Source organism: Ciona intestinalis, chromosome 1, assembly GCF_000224145.3.
Source record: "Ciona intestinalis chromosome 1, KH, whole genome shotgun sequence".
Classification (NCBI taxonomy): Eukaryota; Metazoa; Chordata; class Ascidiacea; order Phlebobranchia; family Cionidae; genus Ciona; species Ciona intestinalis.
The window spans coordinates 1,594,556-1,609,756 of record NC_020166.2 but is presented as its reverse complement, the minus strand read 5'-3'; the positions used below and the strand labels follow the sequence as shown (position 1 = coordinate 1,609,756).

Here is a 15,201-nt window from a genome sequence, read left to right as displayed (position 1 = left end):
AATTATAGGCTTTACTCTTATCGGTGCAGCTAAAAACACTCGGTATAAATGCAAACGTTTAGATAACGCTTTCTTTTCCACCTGAGCCAAGTCAGTGATTTGAGATTTAGGTAGGAAATGCGCGAAAACCTCTTTGCCACGGCGTCGGGCAGGGGTAAAACAGGACATGTTTGTTCATTCTTTTTCTATCGTCTTTTTTATCGTTTTATTAATTTTTATTAAAATTAAGTAAACTAAGAATATTTGCAGATTATATAATCTTCCCGACTCTAAAAGAGCGTTGTTAATTGTTAAACACGGCAGAAAATATGCGTTTTAGATGCTAACGCTATCCATCTTACTCCACAGTACTATATTTGTAAAGGTAGCCTAAAAACAACTGCTTTAAAATGATCGCTGCACCAATAACTACACAGCCACAATGGAGATATGTGATACCATTCAGAGTATGGGGGGTATGTATGTTTAAGATTGTATTTATTAAGTTATTTGTAGATTGCTGGGTATCTATACCATTAATGGTTAGGGGGTTAGGTGTTGATGATAAGGGGGTTAAGGGTTAGGTTAGTGGTTAGCAAATAAGGTAGGGGAAAGACTCTTCACTAGCACCAATTTTGAATGAATGTAACTTTCTACTTATTTTTGCTGTTTTATGGTGATACTTATTGCAAATTTATCTAAATATTGTTTTTAGATCGCACACATTTGCTTTGGAGCTGCCATCTTTTTAGAAGAAGTTTTTGGATACATTATTTTTTTTCTTATTAAGAATGGTTCACCTGGTTCTGATATATACATGGGAATATGGGCTGGAGCTATAGTGAGTTATGTTTTAGTCATTATACCTAAATGGAGTTCTTATCACGCACTTTTTATTTCAAAAAAAGTTTAAAAAATGTTTTTTAAAAATTTAAAGAGTTTGGCCTATATAGGCTACCTAACATTGTATTGGCGGCTGTTCTGTTAAGTTACCATAGGGTATATTTAATGAGTACTAATATAAGATACAACTAAACTCTTACAGTTCATGGGTACCGGTGCTCTGGGTGTTCAAGCCAGCAGGTTTCCAGCAAAAGGAGTGGTAAGTATGTTTGATTTTAACTAACATTTAACCACAAGGTAACATACTTGGTAGGCTACTTTGTAAGCTGGGATGCAGTATATGAAACAGAACATCCAGGTTTAACAACTGTCATTTTCCAGCTGTACGAAGATAAACTAAGTAGTTACAAACACAACATTAGTTAATAGTTAGCAAAGTTTGACACTACCATTGCGGTTGTATGTGTGCTCTGACAAAGACACCTAACTCATATTGTTTTAAACCGGTGGCCACTAATGTGTTGTCTAAATTATCAGCCATATATTAAAAAATAGAAAGTAAATAAAGTGGCAAATTTATAAGCTGGCACGATGTGTATGAAACAGAACACCCAATTTATAACAACTGTCGATGTCCCGCCACCTAAGGGCAAATAAGTTAAAATCTTTTATTCATTATATAAATCATAAAGTGCTTTGACAGATAATTGCTGGATTGGTTATGTCCGTTATTTCTGGCCTTCTCAGCTTGGGAGTGCTTATACTTGCTATTCGGTTAATTGTGGTTTACCATTCAATGTTTCCAACAGTAAGTATAGCAACAATGTTAAAATAGTCATTAAATATGATTTTAAGTGAACAAAAGTAGTGTACAGAGGTTGTTGTACATTTTGAAGTGTAAATAGTAAATTCCGTTATTGATTTAATAAAACCAGATTTTCATAACAAAGAAATATATCCAACTTACCTATCTTTGCAGAACACACAATGGCTGACGTTATAACACATGATTTCGCTCATAAAAATTTTTGCCAAAATGGCAGTTTCTAAAATATTTACGAGATAGCTGGCATGTATGGTTGGAAGTTATATGTCTATATGAATTCTGTCTATATAATCAAATTTCTATGATTACTATTTACCATGTTACATTCTATTCAGGAGATCTGGGTGCTTTCTGTCCTTAATATCATCATAGGTTTGGGTGAAACCATAGTTGCTACTGTGTTTACTGGTTATTGCTCTGCGGTTGTTTGTTGTGGAAAGGAGGGATATGCAGTAAGTAACAACAACATAACATAAATTTATTCTGTTCGAAAAGATAGCAAAAATTATGTTATTTAAGGACAAGGTGAAGGGAATCAACAGCAATACAACAGTTTTTAAAACATGTTTTGGATAAAAAGTGCTAAGTGTTCATTAAACATTGTGGCTGTTGCAACAAATAGTCGTATGCAGTGGCACAGCACCCTTTTTGCTTAAAACAGTTTTTACGATTTGATTGAATACCAAAGTTAAATTTCTCAGTAGTTCAGTAAATTCTGTTTCATTTTATAGGCAGTATCTGCTAATGCTGTGCCAATAACATATGTGGCAAACCAACCAGCCACACAAGGTGAGTAGCATTATAAAAACAATGTATTTATTTTCAAACTCTTTACAACAAACTGTTGTCATGTTTTATATCTTCGCTTTGAAATAACAACATAAATGATGTAAAATTATGATTTGATGATATGAATATAAATGGTTAAATGGTATTAGGAATAGTTTGGTAATTAATAAATTATATTTTGCTTTCCCATTAATATTAATAAAAACTTTTTTGTTTTAGCAGCAGATTATCCAAGACAAGCTCCGCTGCCCCAGGTAAGTGTAACTGAATTGAGCCAGACCTTTTTGGTTTTATGGGTGTCACCTGTTTATATTCTCGGGCAATGACAGTCGTTATAACTCATTTCTGCTTACGAGTTGCTATCCATGTAACATTGTAGGTAATATTTTGAATGCGTTACTGGCAATTTAAACAACATATAAAGGACCACTGTGTTAAAGCAATTACCTTTAAATGTCTTCTAAAACACATGCCAACAACAATTGTAAAGCGATTTCAAACGTTAAACTTGAAGCCGTACCCTAATCACTGTGCCACGGGGCAGTATAATGATTATTATCTATACAAACTGTTATTATTTCTAGTAGGCTGTGAACAGTTATTTCTAGTAGGCCGTGAACAGTTTAACAAAAACCCAAATTGATGTTTATTCCACAGAAGGTAGAAGTCTAATGTGCCGATCTTTACCTTTATGAAGAAACCCCTGCTTTACTGCCCAACGGAATATTATCATTTTCTTTCTAATAGTGCCCACCCAATTTCTTTATTGTATTATTAAGACATTTATGTACTATATTACACACCATGTCATTTTAACCTCGTTAGTACTTCTGCTATTTTAACCTTTTAGTGTTTATAATGAATTAATGATATTGCCTTGCATGTACAGTGTTTCTGAAACTCTTAATTGTTTAAGTGTTGGTGCAGAACTCTTACTCAATCTTTCATCTATAAAATGGATTTTGAAAAGATATACCTCTTCAATCTAAACTTTATACACTAGTAAATAAAGGTGTTGCACTCTAAAATGATTGCGGTAATTTTATAAGATATGAATCCTCATTTAATTGTATATTTGTGTGTTGGTGCATTTTTAGTTAAATTGTGTACTAGGTTTCATAAAACCCTTTGGCTGTAATCCCAAATTGATTTTTATTGTACATTCAACAACTTTTTTGTACTGCATCATGTATCGAATTTCGTTTTACTTTGCCATGAACTTTTGCTTCATAGATGTGGGTGGTGATGCAAAAAAGGTGGGAAGTAGCACGTTGATATTACTAGCAAAGATAACTGATATTGCATGTAAATGTATTAAACTTATGTATTAAAGTACTAAGTATGAGCCTATGTATGAGTTATTACACCAGAAGCTTCGCGCAAATGACATGTATTTATCACAGTACGTATATACCCACTCTGGTTTACGTAAGTTCTCGATGTACAGAAATGCGTCTTTAAAAATGCAATAAGATAACTATATGCGTTTAGGCAGAGTCCGTAACGGACTCTGCGTTTAGGTATAAAAGGTAAACTCTGTTAAACCACGATATTTTATGCAGCAGCAAGTGAAAACAGTCAATTCGTTTCGCGTGCAAATATCCCCAAATACGTTACCCGCAAAAGGTTACCAATCTGGTTTAAAACTTGTTTTGACTGAAGGGGAACTTAGAAACGCTATTTCTCCCTAACCGCAGTAGTTCAATAGTTTGTGTGACATTCCCACCGGGTTTTCTGCAGTGTTGTGTAACTCTGGCCAGTTAAGTTGGATTTGTTTTTTTAACGCATCCACAGGCGTTTGTATAAAGTCGAAGTCGAAATGTTGTGTTACGTTTTTGTACATAATGCATTTTTGTACATAATGCATTTGTTTACAGTTTTCAATACGTAACAAAATACGTACTGGGAAAAAGCTTATTTGTCAGCACCTATTTTTTTTGTTTTACTGAAATGATTAACTTATATTTATGCAGTTAGTTTATGTCAGAAATATCAGAATACGGATTTGACCATATTATTTACTGTTTACTTGTTTATTTCATGTTTAATATACCTATATCTTAACACTATATTACAGCAGTTGTGCCACAGGAATAATAATACCGGTACTGCAACATGACCACAGTTAATCAGAACTTGGGAGAAAGTCAAGTTCCAACTGAACGAAGCATACCAGGAGCTAAATATGCCAAGATATATAGATCACTTGGGGTAAGTTGACTGGGAAATGAATGAGTATAACTTGTTTATCTTTAACACATGTCATGTTTGATACACCTCATGCAAGCTTGTGAGTTGCCATGTATGTAAAGACAAAAAGGACACAAAAAATGTTTTGAGCCTGTAATAAGAGTTATAATTTGTTGGGAATGTAACTAAAAGTGTCATACTTCTGCACAATGTATTTCATTTGTATCCAATAATAAGTTGGGGCTTATGGGGTTGGGGTACTGGCAAAGTGGAAGTGGGTGAAATTTTTCTTCTTTGTTTTGTTATGTCTTAATTAAGTTAATTATTCATGCCACTTAAATATATATATTTTTTTTATAGATTTCCCAGTTAATTCTTGGAACTTTGTCTGTCTTCTTTGCAATTGCAGCTCTTTTAATCAACAGCACTGCTAGTTCCTACATGGTTGAAGTTGGGAGCGGGATCTGGTGCGGGTTCTTTGTAAGTTAGTTGTCTGGTGCTGTGGCTAGGCAATTAAAACATCTTTTTTAGTCTAATTGATTTAGGTTCAAGGCTTGGTAATGCTAGATTTTTGTGCGTCTATATATTTTTGGGCAAGATACTTAACAACAATTGCTCCAACCCAGTGGTCACTAATGGGTTGTTCATGTCGGTATTGTCAGCCATACAAAAAATACAAAAACATAATCTCCAGCAAAGTTACATATGTAGTACACAATACACATGTCATAATGAATGCCATTGCCCTGCCACGCAAAAATAATAAGTTGAATTCATTCATTAAATTAGTAACGGAAGTCACGCCTTGTTAAAGTTTTGAGGTACTGGTATACAAATCTCTTTTAATGTAACTGCGAAAAACTAGAGAGCATAAACAACTGTGTTTGGTCTTCGTTACCTATTAGCGGTACCTACTACCTAAGCATGTCAACAGATAAGCAGAATTAAATAAACATTGTTAACAGATAAGTCAACAAACAATTTACATTTCCAATAACAATTTCTTTCCACTAGTATAATTACAAATTTTAATTAAAGCTTTGCTTCAAAATGTTTTACATGTAATATATTTAAGCCGGCACATTTTTTAAAAAATCCGTTTGTTGCAACGATTTCATTAATTTGAATTTCTCTCTCTTCTTTCTCTGTTCTCTATTTTATTTCCCTTCCTTGCTGGTCGTCACGAGGTGTATGGAAAGAACATAAAACCACCATGTTATAATGACTGTCATTGCCATGTCACACAAGGATAAATAAGTCATATAGGCCTAAATGCATTTATTGATATTAAAGTCAATTTTAATTTCTTTCAGTTTCTCCTTGCCGGTGGGATCAGCATGCACGCTGCTACTAAGCCTTACAGTTGTAAAGTTAGTTTTCTTTTCATGTTGTTTTTGTTGATATAGTATTTATTTTTAATTATTTTTATAACTTTAGGGATTCTTGTCATAACATGAGTGGGTAAAATGTCACCCTAACATTTAAAACAATGTTGTCATTGTCTTTTACGACCCCAGTTTTACATCTATTCTAGCTTTTGTATTGGTTATTTTTTTTAAGAAAACTGTTAACTATTTAATTAATGGCACTTATGGTAATCTTTTCAACACCTAAATTTATTTTCTTTACAGATAATAGCTGGGATGGTGTTGTGTATATTTGCTGCTTTATTTGCAAGCGTTCTCACCATAATATCTATTGTTTATGCTCTGCAGTACGACACCCAATATATGTACTATAATAATTATAGCAGCAGCGGTAAAAATGAAGTAAGTCTTTATTTATATTTATAATTAATCTTTTTGTACAACTATAGTTGTCTCTTACTTAAAAATTTCGAAATGACATGTAAAAAATGTGTTCTTCACAATTGATGGGTAAGTGGTGGCGTGTGGGTTATCTTAGTTGTAGCTATACACCATAAGTGTGTTTGAAGCAGAACACTGGTGTTATGACTACCGCCAATGCCCTTTTACGAAAGGATAAATAAATTTTAATTAATCTTTAAATTTAATCATCTAATATAATTATCAGCCATGCATACACAAAAATCCCCCCCAAAGTATCATACTTGGAAACGTAAGCTGGCACGAGGTGTATAAACACTCATGTTATAACGACTGTCGTTTTCCTGCCACGCGAGGATAAAGTAATTAACATTTTTATTTTACAGGCGGCAGTTGCATTCCATGCATTGCTAGCCATCACGGGCTTCATTGAACTAGTTCTTTCAATCGTCCACTCAGCCTTCTTTTGTGTAGCGTCATGTTGTGCAAGTTGTTCAAAGGTGAGTAGGGGACAAAACCTGGGTTGATTTTTCTGCAGAATTCTATGCTGCATGGGTGAATACCTGGGGGCCTTGCATTTAATTATGTGAAGCGTTCTTAGTCTTACAATATTATTATTATAAGGGATTGATGTCGTTGTTTGCTGCTAATTTTAAATTTGCTCCTTGCTATCATATCCGAAGAGTTAAATAACTGTATTTTTTTGTTATACAAACATAAAATAATCCTTGGGTAGTTTCATTAAGCCTGCTGTGACAGACTGCAAGCCAACCAAAAAAGATTGATCTTTATACATCATTTGCGTATTGCATATGAACAAAAGGTGTAATTTTCCCCTAACAATGAAATGAATGGGAATTGCTTCATAAACCTAAAGCATTGTTTCCATTGCAGCTCAATATGTTCAGTTATGTATGTTTCAATTGATAAATAATAATTACTTCTTAACCTACAGGCTGCAGCATTGTATGCATTGCAGCTATGTATGTTTAATTTGTAAAGAAATTAACAACAGTTGAAAAAAATTCTAAACATTTGTTTATTCAGTGAAAAATCCTAAATTGAGAGTATCTGAAAATTATTTCAACTTTTCTTACTTTTTTATATACATCCAGTCCAGATTAAACCAGATTAGGTAAAAAGCTAATACAATTAATAAAACATTAGCTATGCACGCAAAATCAATATAAAAGGAACTATTATTTTCCTTTTTTTACTTACACAAAAGATTTATCAAATAAAAGTTACAGTTTTAGGGCTTGTATCATGCAAACATTAAAATGATTTTTTTACTGTTCTATTTTGTAATAGACAATAAATATTTACTAATTTATATACCAGTATCATTACGACTTTAAAAGAGCATTATATATAGTAGGTTGGGGAAAATAGTTTAGGTTTTTATTCTCTTTTCTTGCCCTGTTTGGTATTAAACAAAGAATATTTGAAGAGTTATACAACCGTATTTGCAGAACTCTAAATGAGCGTTGTTGATTGTTAAAAACACCATTTGGAAATTTGGGGTATTATATGCTTACAAGATCCACTTATGCCAGAGGCTAGATTTAAATAGCCTATATAGAGTTAAATATATAGTAGAATGATATATTTAACTTAATCTTATTCCACAGAATACTTCTAACAACCACAACCAGGTGATGATGGTACATGTGCCTAATACTGGACAAACTATGTATTTACAACAACCTATTGCTTATGGTAAGATATGCTGTCATTGAATGTATTATGTATGTAACTTATTTTTTATGAGTGTGTATGAATGCATATAACTTCTTTAGGCTTGCATGTTGCGATGTGGGGCAACGGCAGTCGTTATAATGTGGGTGATTCATTTCATACTTTTTGTACCTGCTTACAAGCTGCCATAGGACTACAATCCCTTTAAATGTACCTTTATATTTATGAATGCTTTTATGGTGTTTGTGGTTTAACATGATATTTTTGTGAATCTGGCACTGATCTTACACTCAGATTGTTGGATGATTCTTGTTGCATTATACCAGAATGCACCAAATGCTAAAACATATGTAGCAAGCAGAAATATGGTCCAACGAATAGTATATCAAAGATATATATACTACCAAAACCTAGCATTATAAGTCTCGTGTTCAAATAATAGTTTGTCTTATTTTTAACATTATGTTTGTCGTAGCAGCTTACCCCCCAGTGCAAGGCCAGTACCCTGCATATACATACACAGCAGTTAACCAATCAATGCAATCTGTGCCCATAACTGCCACTGCTCCTGCTCCTGCTCCTGCTCCTGCTCCTGCTCCTGCTCCTGCTCTTGCTCCTAATCAGGTAAAGTCATGACTTCTACATGTATTTAAATATCAACCAATTGTCCTGTCTTGGACTTGATTTTTGTCTGTTACGTTTTTGTAGCACCAGATCCTTTATGAATACAAAACATTAGGATTTACAGAATCACAGTTTACATATTTTGCTGTTGTCTAAATCTGACTTATTTCTCAAGTAAGATCTCATGCCACGCCAGGTATATGCGTTGCCTCTTACTTATGTTTAGCGTTGAGCCATTCTAAAAAAATGATTTAAGGTTAAAAATTTAGTTTAATATTCTTGCTGTATAAAATCCCTAATCACACGCAAATATAAATTAGAAAGTTTATTTTGGTTTTGTTACAGAGCGTTGTTACATCTGCACCACCTCCGGCATATGAGGTATGATGTCAAAGTAGAATCTTTGTTTTTTGTATTTCGTTTTATTTAACTGTTCGTTGACAAAAATCTATAATTGGAGCTTAAAATCACCTTTTACGAACCTGTAGTAACCTTTCCATATTGTATATTATTTGGCACTGTGACATAATGATTAGCACTTCTGTCTCTAATTCCCAGAGGTTATGGGTTTGAGGCTTGGTGCTGCTGCCATTGTGGATAAGACACTTAACATCAATTGCTTTTAGATTTATTTATTCTTTCATATACAGACACTTCAGAATCCAGCGAAAATTTGAAGGTTTTAAACTGTAAAGTGAAAAAATTGCATATGCTGAAGCATTCATTTTACCATATCTGTAAAACTTACACAATTGTAATCGTGTGAAACGTAATTTACAAACACCAAACCTAAATCAAAGTTAGTTAGAAGTATTTGAAATTTAGTATGTATGTATCTGCGTTAATGTACAGTGTTTGCAGTTTGCGCATGCCTTTTATATGCACTTCATACATATTGGTACGTATATTTTACACCTATCAACAATTTTTTTCCCCAAAAACGATAACCTTAAATTTCATTTTGGGCATTATAATGTTTTGCTATAAAATACAATCAAAAATATTCCAAAATGCATTACTTTTGTGTTTAGCTAATTATTTTTTAATCATTTCTGCCTTGTACGTTTGTTGTGCTTGCAATAATAATGAGCGTTTAATTTTATTTGTGATATATTCGCTACCGCAGTTTTTTGTACCATAAAAGTTAGGTGCACTAAATTCCATTACAATTTTTTTACTTACTTTTGTAATTGTGTGAAATCAAACTGCAGATAATTTTTCACTTGAGTGTTGTTTCCTCATTAGTGCTTTTATATCAACATAGTCAACCAACAATTTAAAGTTTATTCTCATATTTCTTTCACCAACCATAATATAATATAGACCTTCTGACATCTACGTATAATTTTATTCCAGCGTTTTATCTTCCATTTACCAAGACGTTATAAGGATTTGACCATTTGGCCAAATCCAGTATTTTACTGCAAGATCCTCAAGGCTATATAAAATTGAATATTAAACAATATGTTTTCTACCCCAGACAGTGGTGTTTAAATATTGTTTGAAATTTTAAATCTCACAACTTTATGCACCATATCCCACAATTTGACCAAAATGTTGTGACTGACCTTGCATGTTACCATTACCTTAAACCTAAAATCTCAAAGAACAGCATAACAATTTATTGTGTTTTGGTTTTTGTTTTATGATCTTCCCTTTGTGTTTACCAAGTTACCTTTGGCTAAAAAATTGGTTTAAAAGTGTTTATGTATGTTTGATTGTTTGCAATGTAATGTTAACATTGCTGCCAAATGTACAGTAACCTAAACTTTGCTTTTAAAAGGAGTTGTAAAGTTTAGGTGTAAGTAGGTAACTGTGTCAAGCGCCACAAAAGATAATTCTCCAACGTAAGTTGGTTCATATCAGTATAGGTATGCATGTAATATAACACACATATATATATAACATAACAAAATTTTATTTACCTCTTTACAATACCAAAGTTAGATTTGCAAAGAATTGATGTATAGTTAGAATTTGTTTGGAGTGCTGTCATGTTTTATCATATTGTATTATCTTATTAATATCATGTATCATGTTATTACCATTGTATTATCATGTATTGTGTATTATCATACTAGTATTTCATTATTAAGTTGTATTATTATTAAATAGGTCTAACTAGTATGATTATGTTGTTATTTTACTCCTGTTTAGCACTTGTTGCTTTTTTCTAGGATCCTCGTAAAATGTCCAGTGTTACGCAACCACAACCTAATACAGTGATGCCAGCTCCAAAACCTAAACGTCAAAACAATCATAAAGTTCTTGGGGTAAGTACACTTATTTAATTAGGCATTTCCCCCACTGTAATTTATGTTTATAGTTGTGTGGGGTAAGATTGGTCCCTAATTATCAGGTCCTATGTCACACAATGTAGACCTTACCCAAACAGTATAGAATGTACATATGAAATGTTGAGGTAATAGACCAACTCTGGTCCATATATCAGGCCCTATGCCATGCCATGTTCTAGGACCTTACCCACACAGAATAAATGATGGAGTTACTGGTTACAGTATATACAATGATGCAGGTAATGAGCCAACTCTGGTCTATATATCAGGTCCTATGGTGTGACATATTGTAGGACTTCACCCTTACAGAATAAATTAAATACTGTTTGTAATCTACAGATATTGCAGATGACAATAGGTGTATTATGCATTGGACTTGCTATTGTATCTTTCATCATTTCCAAAGGTTATTATCCCTCCAGTATAAGAAAGTCCGGCGCAGGAATCTGGTGCGGAATTTTTGTAAGTTGTTCCATGTTTTATTTTTAGGATACCAATAGTATTTCACTGTCATTTTTGTTTAGCATTTCCTTTCTTTGTTTAATTTTAAACTTTCATTAAGTTTGATAATACTGAAAAGCTATGTCCTGTCTTTTTTGTTTAAAATATTTCCAAATCTTCGCTTCTGTAATCGAAGAGACAAATAAAAGTTATTATTATATTATTGTTATTAGGTTTTGGTTTTAAAACACAATGTTGAAAACTAAAAACAATGGTGTACTATGTATGTGCTGTCATTTATATTGTTATTTTCGTATGGTACTAATGTTACAAGCTCCACCCACACTTTTAGTCAGCAAACCATCCAAGTGTGTGGTTTAATTTATCCTGTTGTTTATATTGTTATTTTTGTATGAAAACTGACCAGATGTCTTAAGGTCTACTCAAACTTTTAGTCAACAAACCAACCAAACTTGTCTTTACCACCCCCCACACAAGAATATGCAATTAAACTTTAACACTCAATGTTATAATATCTATTTCAGTTTCTAGTAGCTGGAATTCTTGGCTTTCTGGCTTCAAAATCAAAGAACAGCCGATGCCTGGTAAGCATGAAGTATATTGCACTCTAAATTAGTAAATGAGGTCACCTATATTTGACGACTACGAATATAACCCCAATTTTGCAATGTCACTGTAGACTTTACTAAAAAATGTTAATTACACCATGGCTACTACTCAATACATGGCCTAGGAGTACACCTAAATTGCTCAGAAAATAAGAAGCCCATTGTAATCCATTGTTTCATCACGGTTTTATAAATAATGACACTTACAATTACAGGTCATTGCAACTATGGTTCTTTCTATAATGTCTTCAGTGATGGCGTTTAATTTGATTATCATCAGCATAACAACTGCTGTTGTTGGAGGCACTACTTCTGGTGAAAGTAATGTAAGTTTTTCTGTTTTCTTTTATATTTTAAGAAAAAAACGTGACAAAAAACTTTTTGATCAGTTTTGATATGAACGTAACAACCCATATCAATTATGATCGTCAATTTTATTTGAACTTCCAACATCACTAAAGGCAGTTTTAGTTTTGATCTGAAACTCCTAAAACTAAATACAATCGTATATATATGTTCAAGGTCAAGCGCTACAAAATACGATTTAGACAAAAATCTGGTCTAATGAATTGTTTAATGTAAGATATATATATATATGCTGTAATGTTTGTATTAAAATTACTCATGAAAAAAATACTGGATACATTTACATGAATCTTTCAAACCAAGGCCACCGTCATTCTCTATTCTGTTCTTGCCTTTTTCGCGCTTTTTGAGTTTGTTCTCTCAATTGTTCATTCAGCTGTGTGCTGCGCTGGTACTTGCTGTCACAAAAGCACGGTAAGTTACATTGGTTTATTAAAAGAATATTTTTAATGTAACTTGTTTATCATGCGTGGTGGGGCAGGACCGTTGTTATAACCAGGATTTTCTGTTTCATACACCTCGTGCCCACTTACCAATTAGTTATTTTAGTTTTACTGTTAATAACATATTTGTAATTGCTCATCCTGGCATGTCAAAACATTGACAGTTGTTATAAAACGAATGTTTGTTTCATACACCTCATGCACGCTCATGAAAATAACATATGTAACATTTCGGGTAATGTTTTTCTTTTATTTATAGCCAACAATTTATATAACCCTTCAAGAACCACTGGCTTAAAGCCATTATTGTTAATATATGCTATATATGTCTTACCCACATGTACAATAAGCTGTGAATCTGATTCTTAATCTAAAGCCAAAATCTCTAAGCTATTAATCTATTTTATTTTCAGCTACAACCACAGTCTGTTTCTCACATTGTACAAATACCCCAAGGACAAGCCATCAATATGGCAGCAGGTCAACAGGCAGTAGGTATGATATATGAATGTATAATTTGTGCAAAGTTGGTGGCTAATCCAAGACCACCGTATAATTTTGTTTGACTTAATTAACATATATTTAGCATCTATACAAGCTTGAAGCAAGCATCTATCTAGACTGGGCTGTTAAGGGAAAATACCTTGAATAGACAATGTAGTTCTCAGAAAAACAATTTCATTCTTAAATGTCTCAAAGCAACATAACATTATCTCTTAATTAACCACTGTTTTTACAGCCTTTTAGTAAGGAGTAGGGGCGAAAAAACACCAATGGAAATGGGGTTCTCAAAAAAACAATTTAATTCTCAAACATCTTGAAGCAACATAACATAATTATCTATCAATTGCAACAAAAAGGGTCTTATTTAATTAACATCTCCCATCTGGATAGGATAGTGTTTAACAGCAAAACAACAGTCGTTACCAAGGTTCAATATTTGTAATTTTAGTGCTGTATCTACTTACTACTTAGCCTATTGTTTCTAAACTATTCTATTTTACAATATTTTCCAGTTTATCCAGTACAGTATTACGTACAAGCTCCAGGGCAAATGCCTGCTTATTCTTACATGCCAGTAAGTACAAATGTCCCCCCAAGTGCTACTGCCACTGCTCAACCTGTTTCTAATGTTCAAATTGAGGTAAGTCTTCCTTCAATGAATAACATGAAGAACGAATTCAATTTGTATCAGAATCATTCACCATAAGAGCCATCTATATTAGATTAATAGTTTGTCTGGGTTAGATACCAGATTTAATATAATAATACTGGTATTATAAAGTGGAAGTGTTCTTGGGCAAGGCACTTAGAAATCACTTGGAAAATGTTGCAGCACCCTGGATATTGGGATAATAGGCCAACTCTGGTTTAAATGTTAGGTCCCATGGCGTGCTGCGCTGTAGGCCTAACCACGAATGTGAAGTAGACTTTACTAACATAAAATAGATTATCTGCAAACTTATTAACAATTTTAAAACTTCTTATTAACTTTTTTATTTTGCAGGATGGACAGGAATCACCACCCCCAGAATATGAGGTAAGTAAGCTTGGGTGAATTGGTTTTGTAGGCAAGGTTTACAAAACCAAACAACTGTCTTATGTATATGTTAAACACTACCTATATAGGGGATAGAACACTCCCCTCTAGGCTTGCTTTCGCTATTGTAGGTGTTAGTGTGTATATATGTGTCCTTGTACAATATGCTTAACATCATCTAATGCAACCCAGTGGTCGCTTATAGTTGGCAAAATCAGAAGCCCTACAAAAATAAAATAACCTACAAAGTTATGTTTATGTGGTAACTTGTAAGGGGGTACGAGGTATATGAAATAGATCACCTGTGTTATAACCACCGTCGTTGCCACATAACAATAAATAATAACACAAAACTTGGTTAACCGAATTTTCAAACAGGTCCAGAAATCTATTCCACCAGAATAAAGATGTTTTCAAAAAGATTGTTATTTATTTCACACAATATTGCTTCCCTGTTTTTATGCTTTACGAATCTCGATCATACGTAGCCATGCTCAAACTGTCAAACATTATGTTGTTCAGCATGCAAGATCTTGGGTTTTGGGGTAAATTGTTTTTCAAGTTATTGTATCCTCTTGTGTCTGTGTGACAGATTATGAATTTATTAGTGTTACTTTTTACCTGACACATGTTACATGGTGCTTGTTATTTACTGTGTGCAGATTTAATGGTGTTTGTATATAAATGTATTGCACTAATAAAGCGAATCTTTAAGAGTTAGAATAGTTATTTTAGTTTGATATTTTAGT

The 15,201-nt window shown here is 33.1% G+C and overlaps 3 protein-coding genes across 6 annotated transcripts; all 3 read left to right on the top strand.

The window, feature by feature from the left end:
• The first annotated feature begins 346 nt into the window (after nucleotides 1-346).
• Nucleotides 347-3,787, top strand: LOC100181219. 2 transcript variants are annotated; one of them, XM_002131916.5, is made up of 8 exons: nucleotides 347-455; nucleotides 695-820; nucleotides 1,025-1,081; nucleotides 1,526-1,630; nucleotides 1,984-2,100; nucleotides 2,380-2,437; nucleotides 2,660-2,691; nucleotides 3,095-3,787. In XM_002131916.5, exons 1-8 carry the CDS (start codon nucleotides 390-392, stop codon nucleotides 3,107-3,109), a joined length of 576 nt encoding a protein of 191 aa, XP_002131952.1. In that variant the 5' UTR covers nucleotides 347-389; the 3' UTR covers nucleotides 3,110-3,787. The 2 variants fall into 2 exon arrangements, with proteins under 2 accessions (XP_002131952.1, XP_009862152.1); XM_009863850.3 differs by having other exon boundaries at nucleotides 2,657-2,691.
• Nucleotides 3,788-4,512: 725 nt separating this feature from the next.
• LOC100178858 lies at nucleotides 4,513-10,519 on the top strand. 2 transcript variants are annotated; one of them, XM_026838161.1, is made up of 9 exons: nucleotides 4,513-4,648; nucleotides 4,988-5,107; nucleotides 5,941-5,997; nucleotides 6,259-6,396; nucleotides 6,801-6,914; nucleotides 8,046-8,133; nucleotides 8,591-8,736; nucleotides 9,082-9,117; nucleotides 9,387-10,519. In XM_026838161.1, the coding sequence occupies exons 1-9, from the start codon at nucleotides 4,553-4,555 to the stop codon at nucleotides 9,411-9,413; spliced, it is 822 nt and encodes a 273-aa protein (XP_026693962.1). In that variant the 5' UTR covers nucleotides 4,513-4,552; the 3' UTR covers nucleotides 9,414-10,519. The 2 variants fall into 2 exon arrangements, with proteins under 2 accessions (XP_026693962.1, XP_026693960.1); XM_026838159.1 differs by having other exon boundaries at nucleotides 8,588-8,736; nucleotides 9,387-10,518.
• On the top strand, nucleotides 10,464-15,169 carry LOC100176539 (membrane-spanning 4-domains subfamily A member 8). 2 transcript variants are annotated; one of them, XM_018812830.2, is made up of 10 exons: nucleotides 10,464-10,583; nucleotides 10,914-11,009; nucleotides 11,373-11,495; nucleotides 12,020-12,079; nucleotides 12,319-12,429; nucleotides 12,773-12,883; nucleotides 13,326-13,407; nucleotides 13,929-14,056; nucleotides 14,420-14,452; nucleotides 14,831-15,090. In XM_018812830.2, exons 2-10 carry the CDS (start codon nucleotides 10,926-10,928, stop codon nucleotides 14,855-14,857), a joined length of 759 nt encoding a protein of 252 aa, XP_018668375.1. In that variant the 5' UTR covers nucleotides 10,464-10,583; nucleotides 10,914-10,925; the 3' UTR covers nucleotides 14,858-15,090. The 2 variants fall into 2 exon arrangements, with proteins under 2 accessions (XP_018668375.1, XP_002131963.1); XM_002131927.4 differs by having other exon boundaries at nucleotides 10,517-10,607; nucleotides 14,831-15,169.
• The last annotated feature ends 32 nt before the right edge of the window (nucleotides 15,170-15,201 follow it).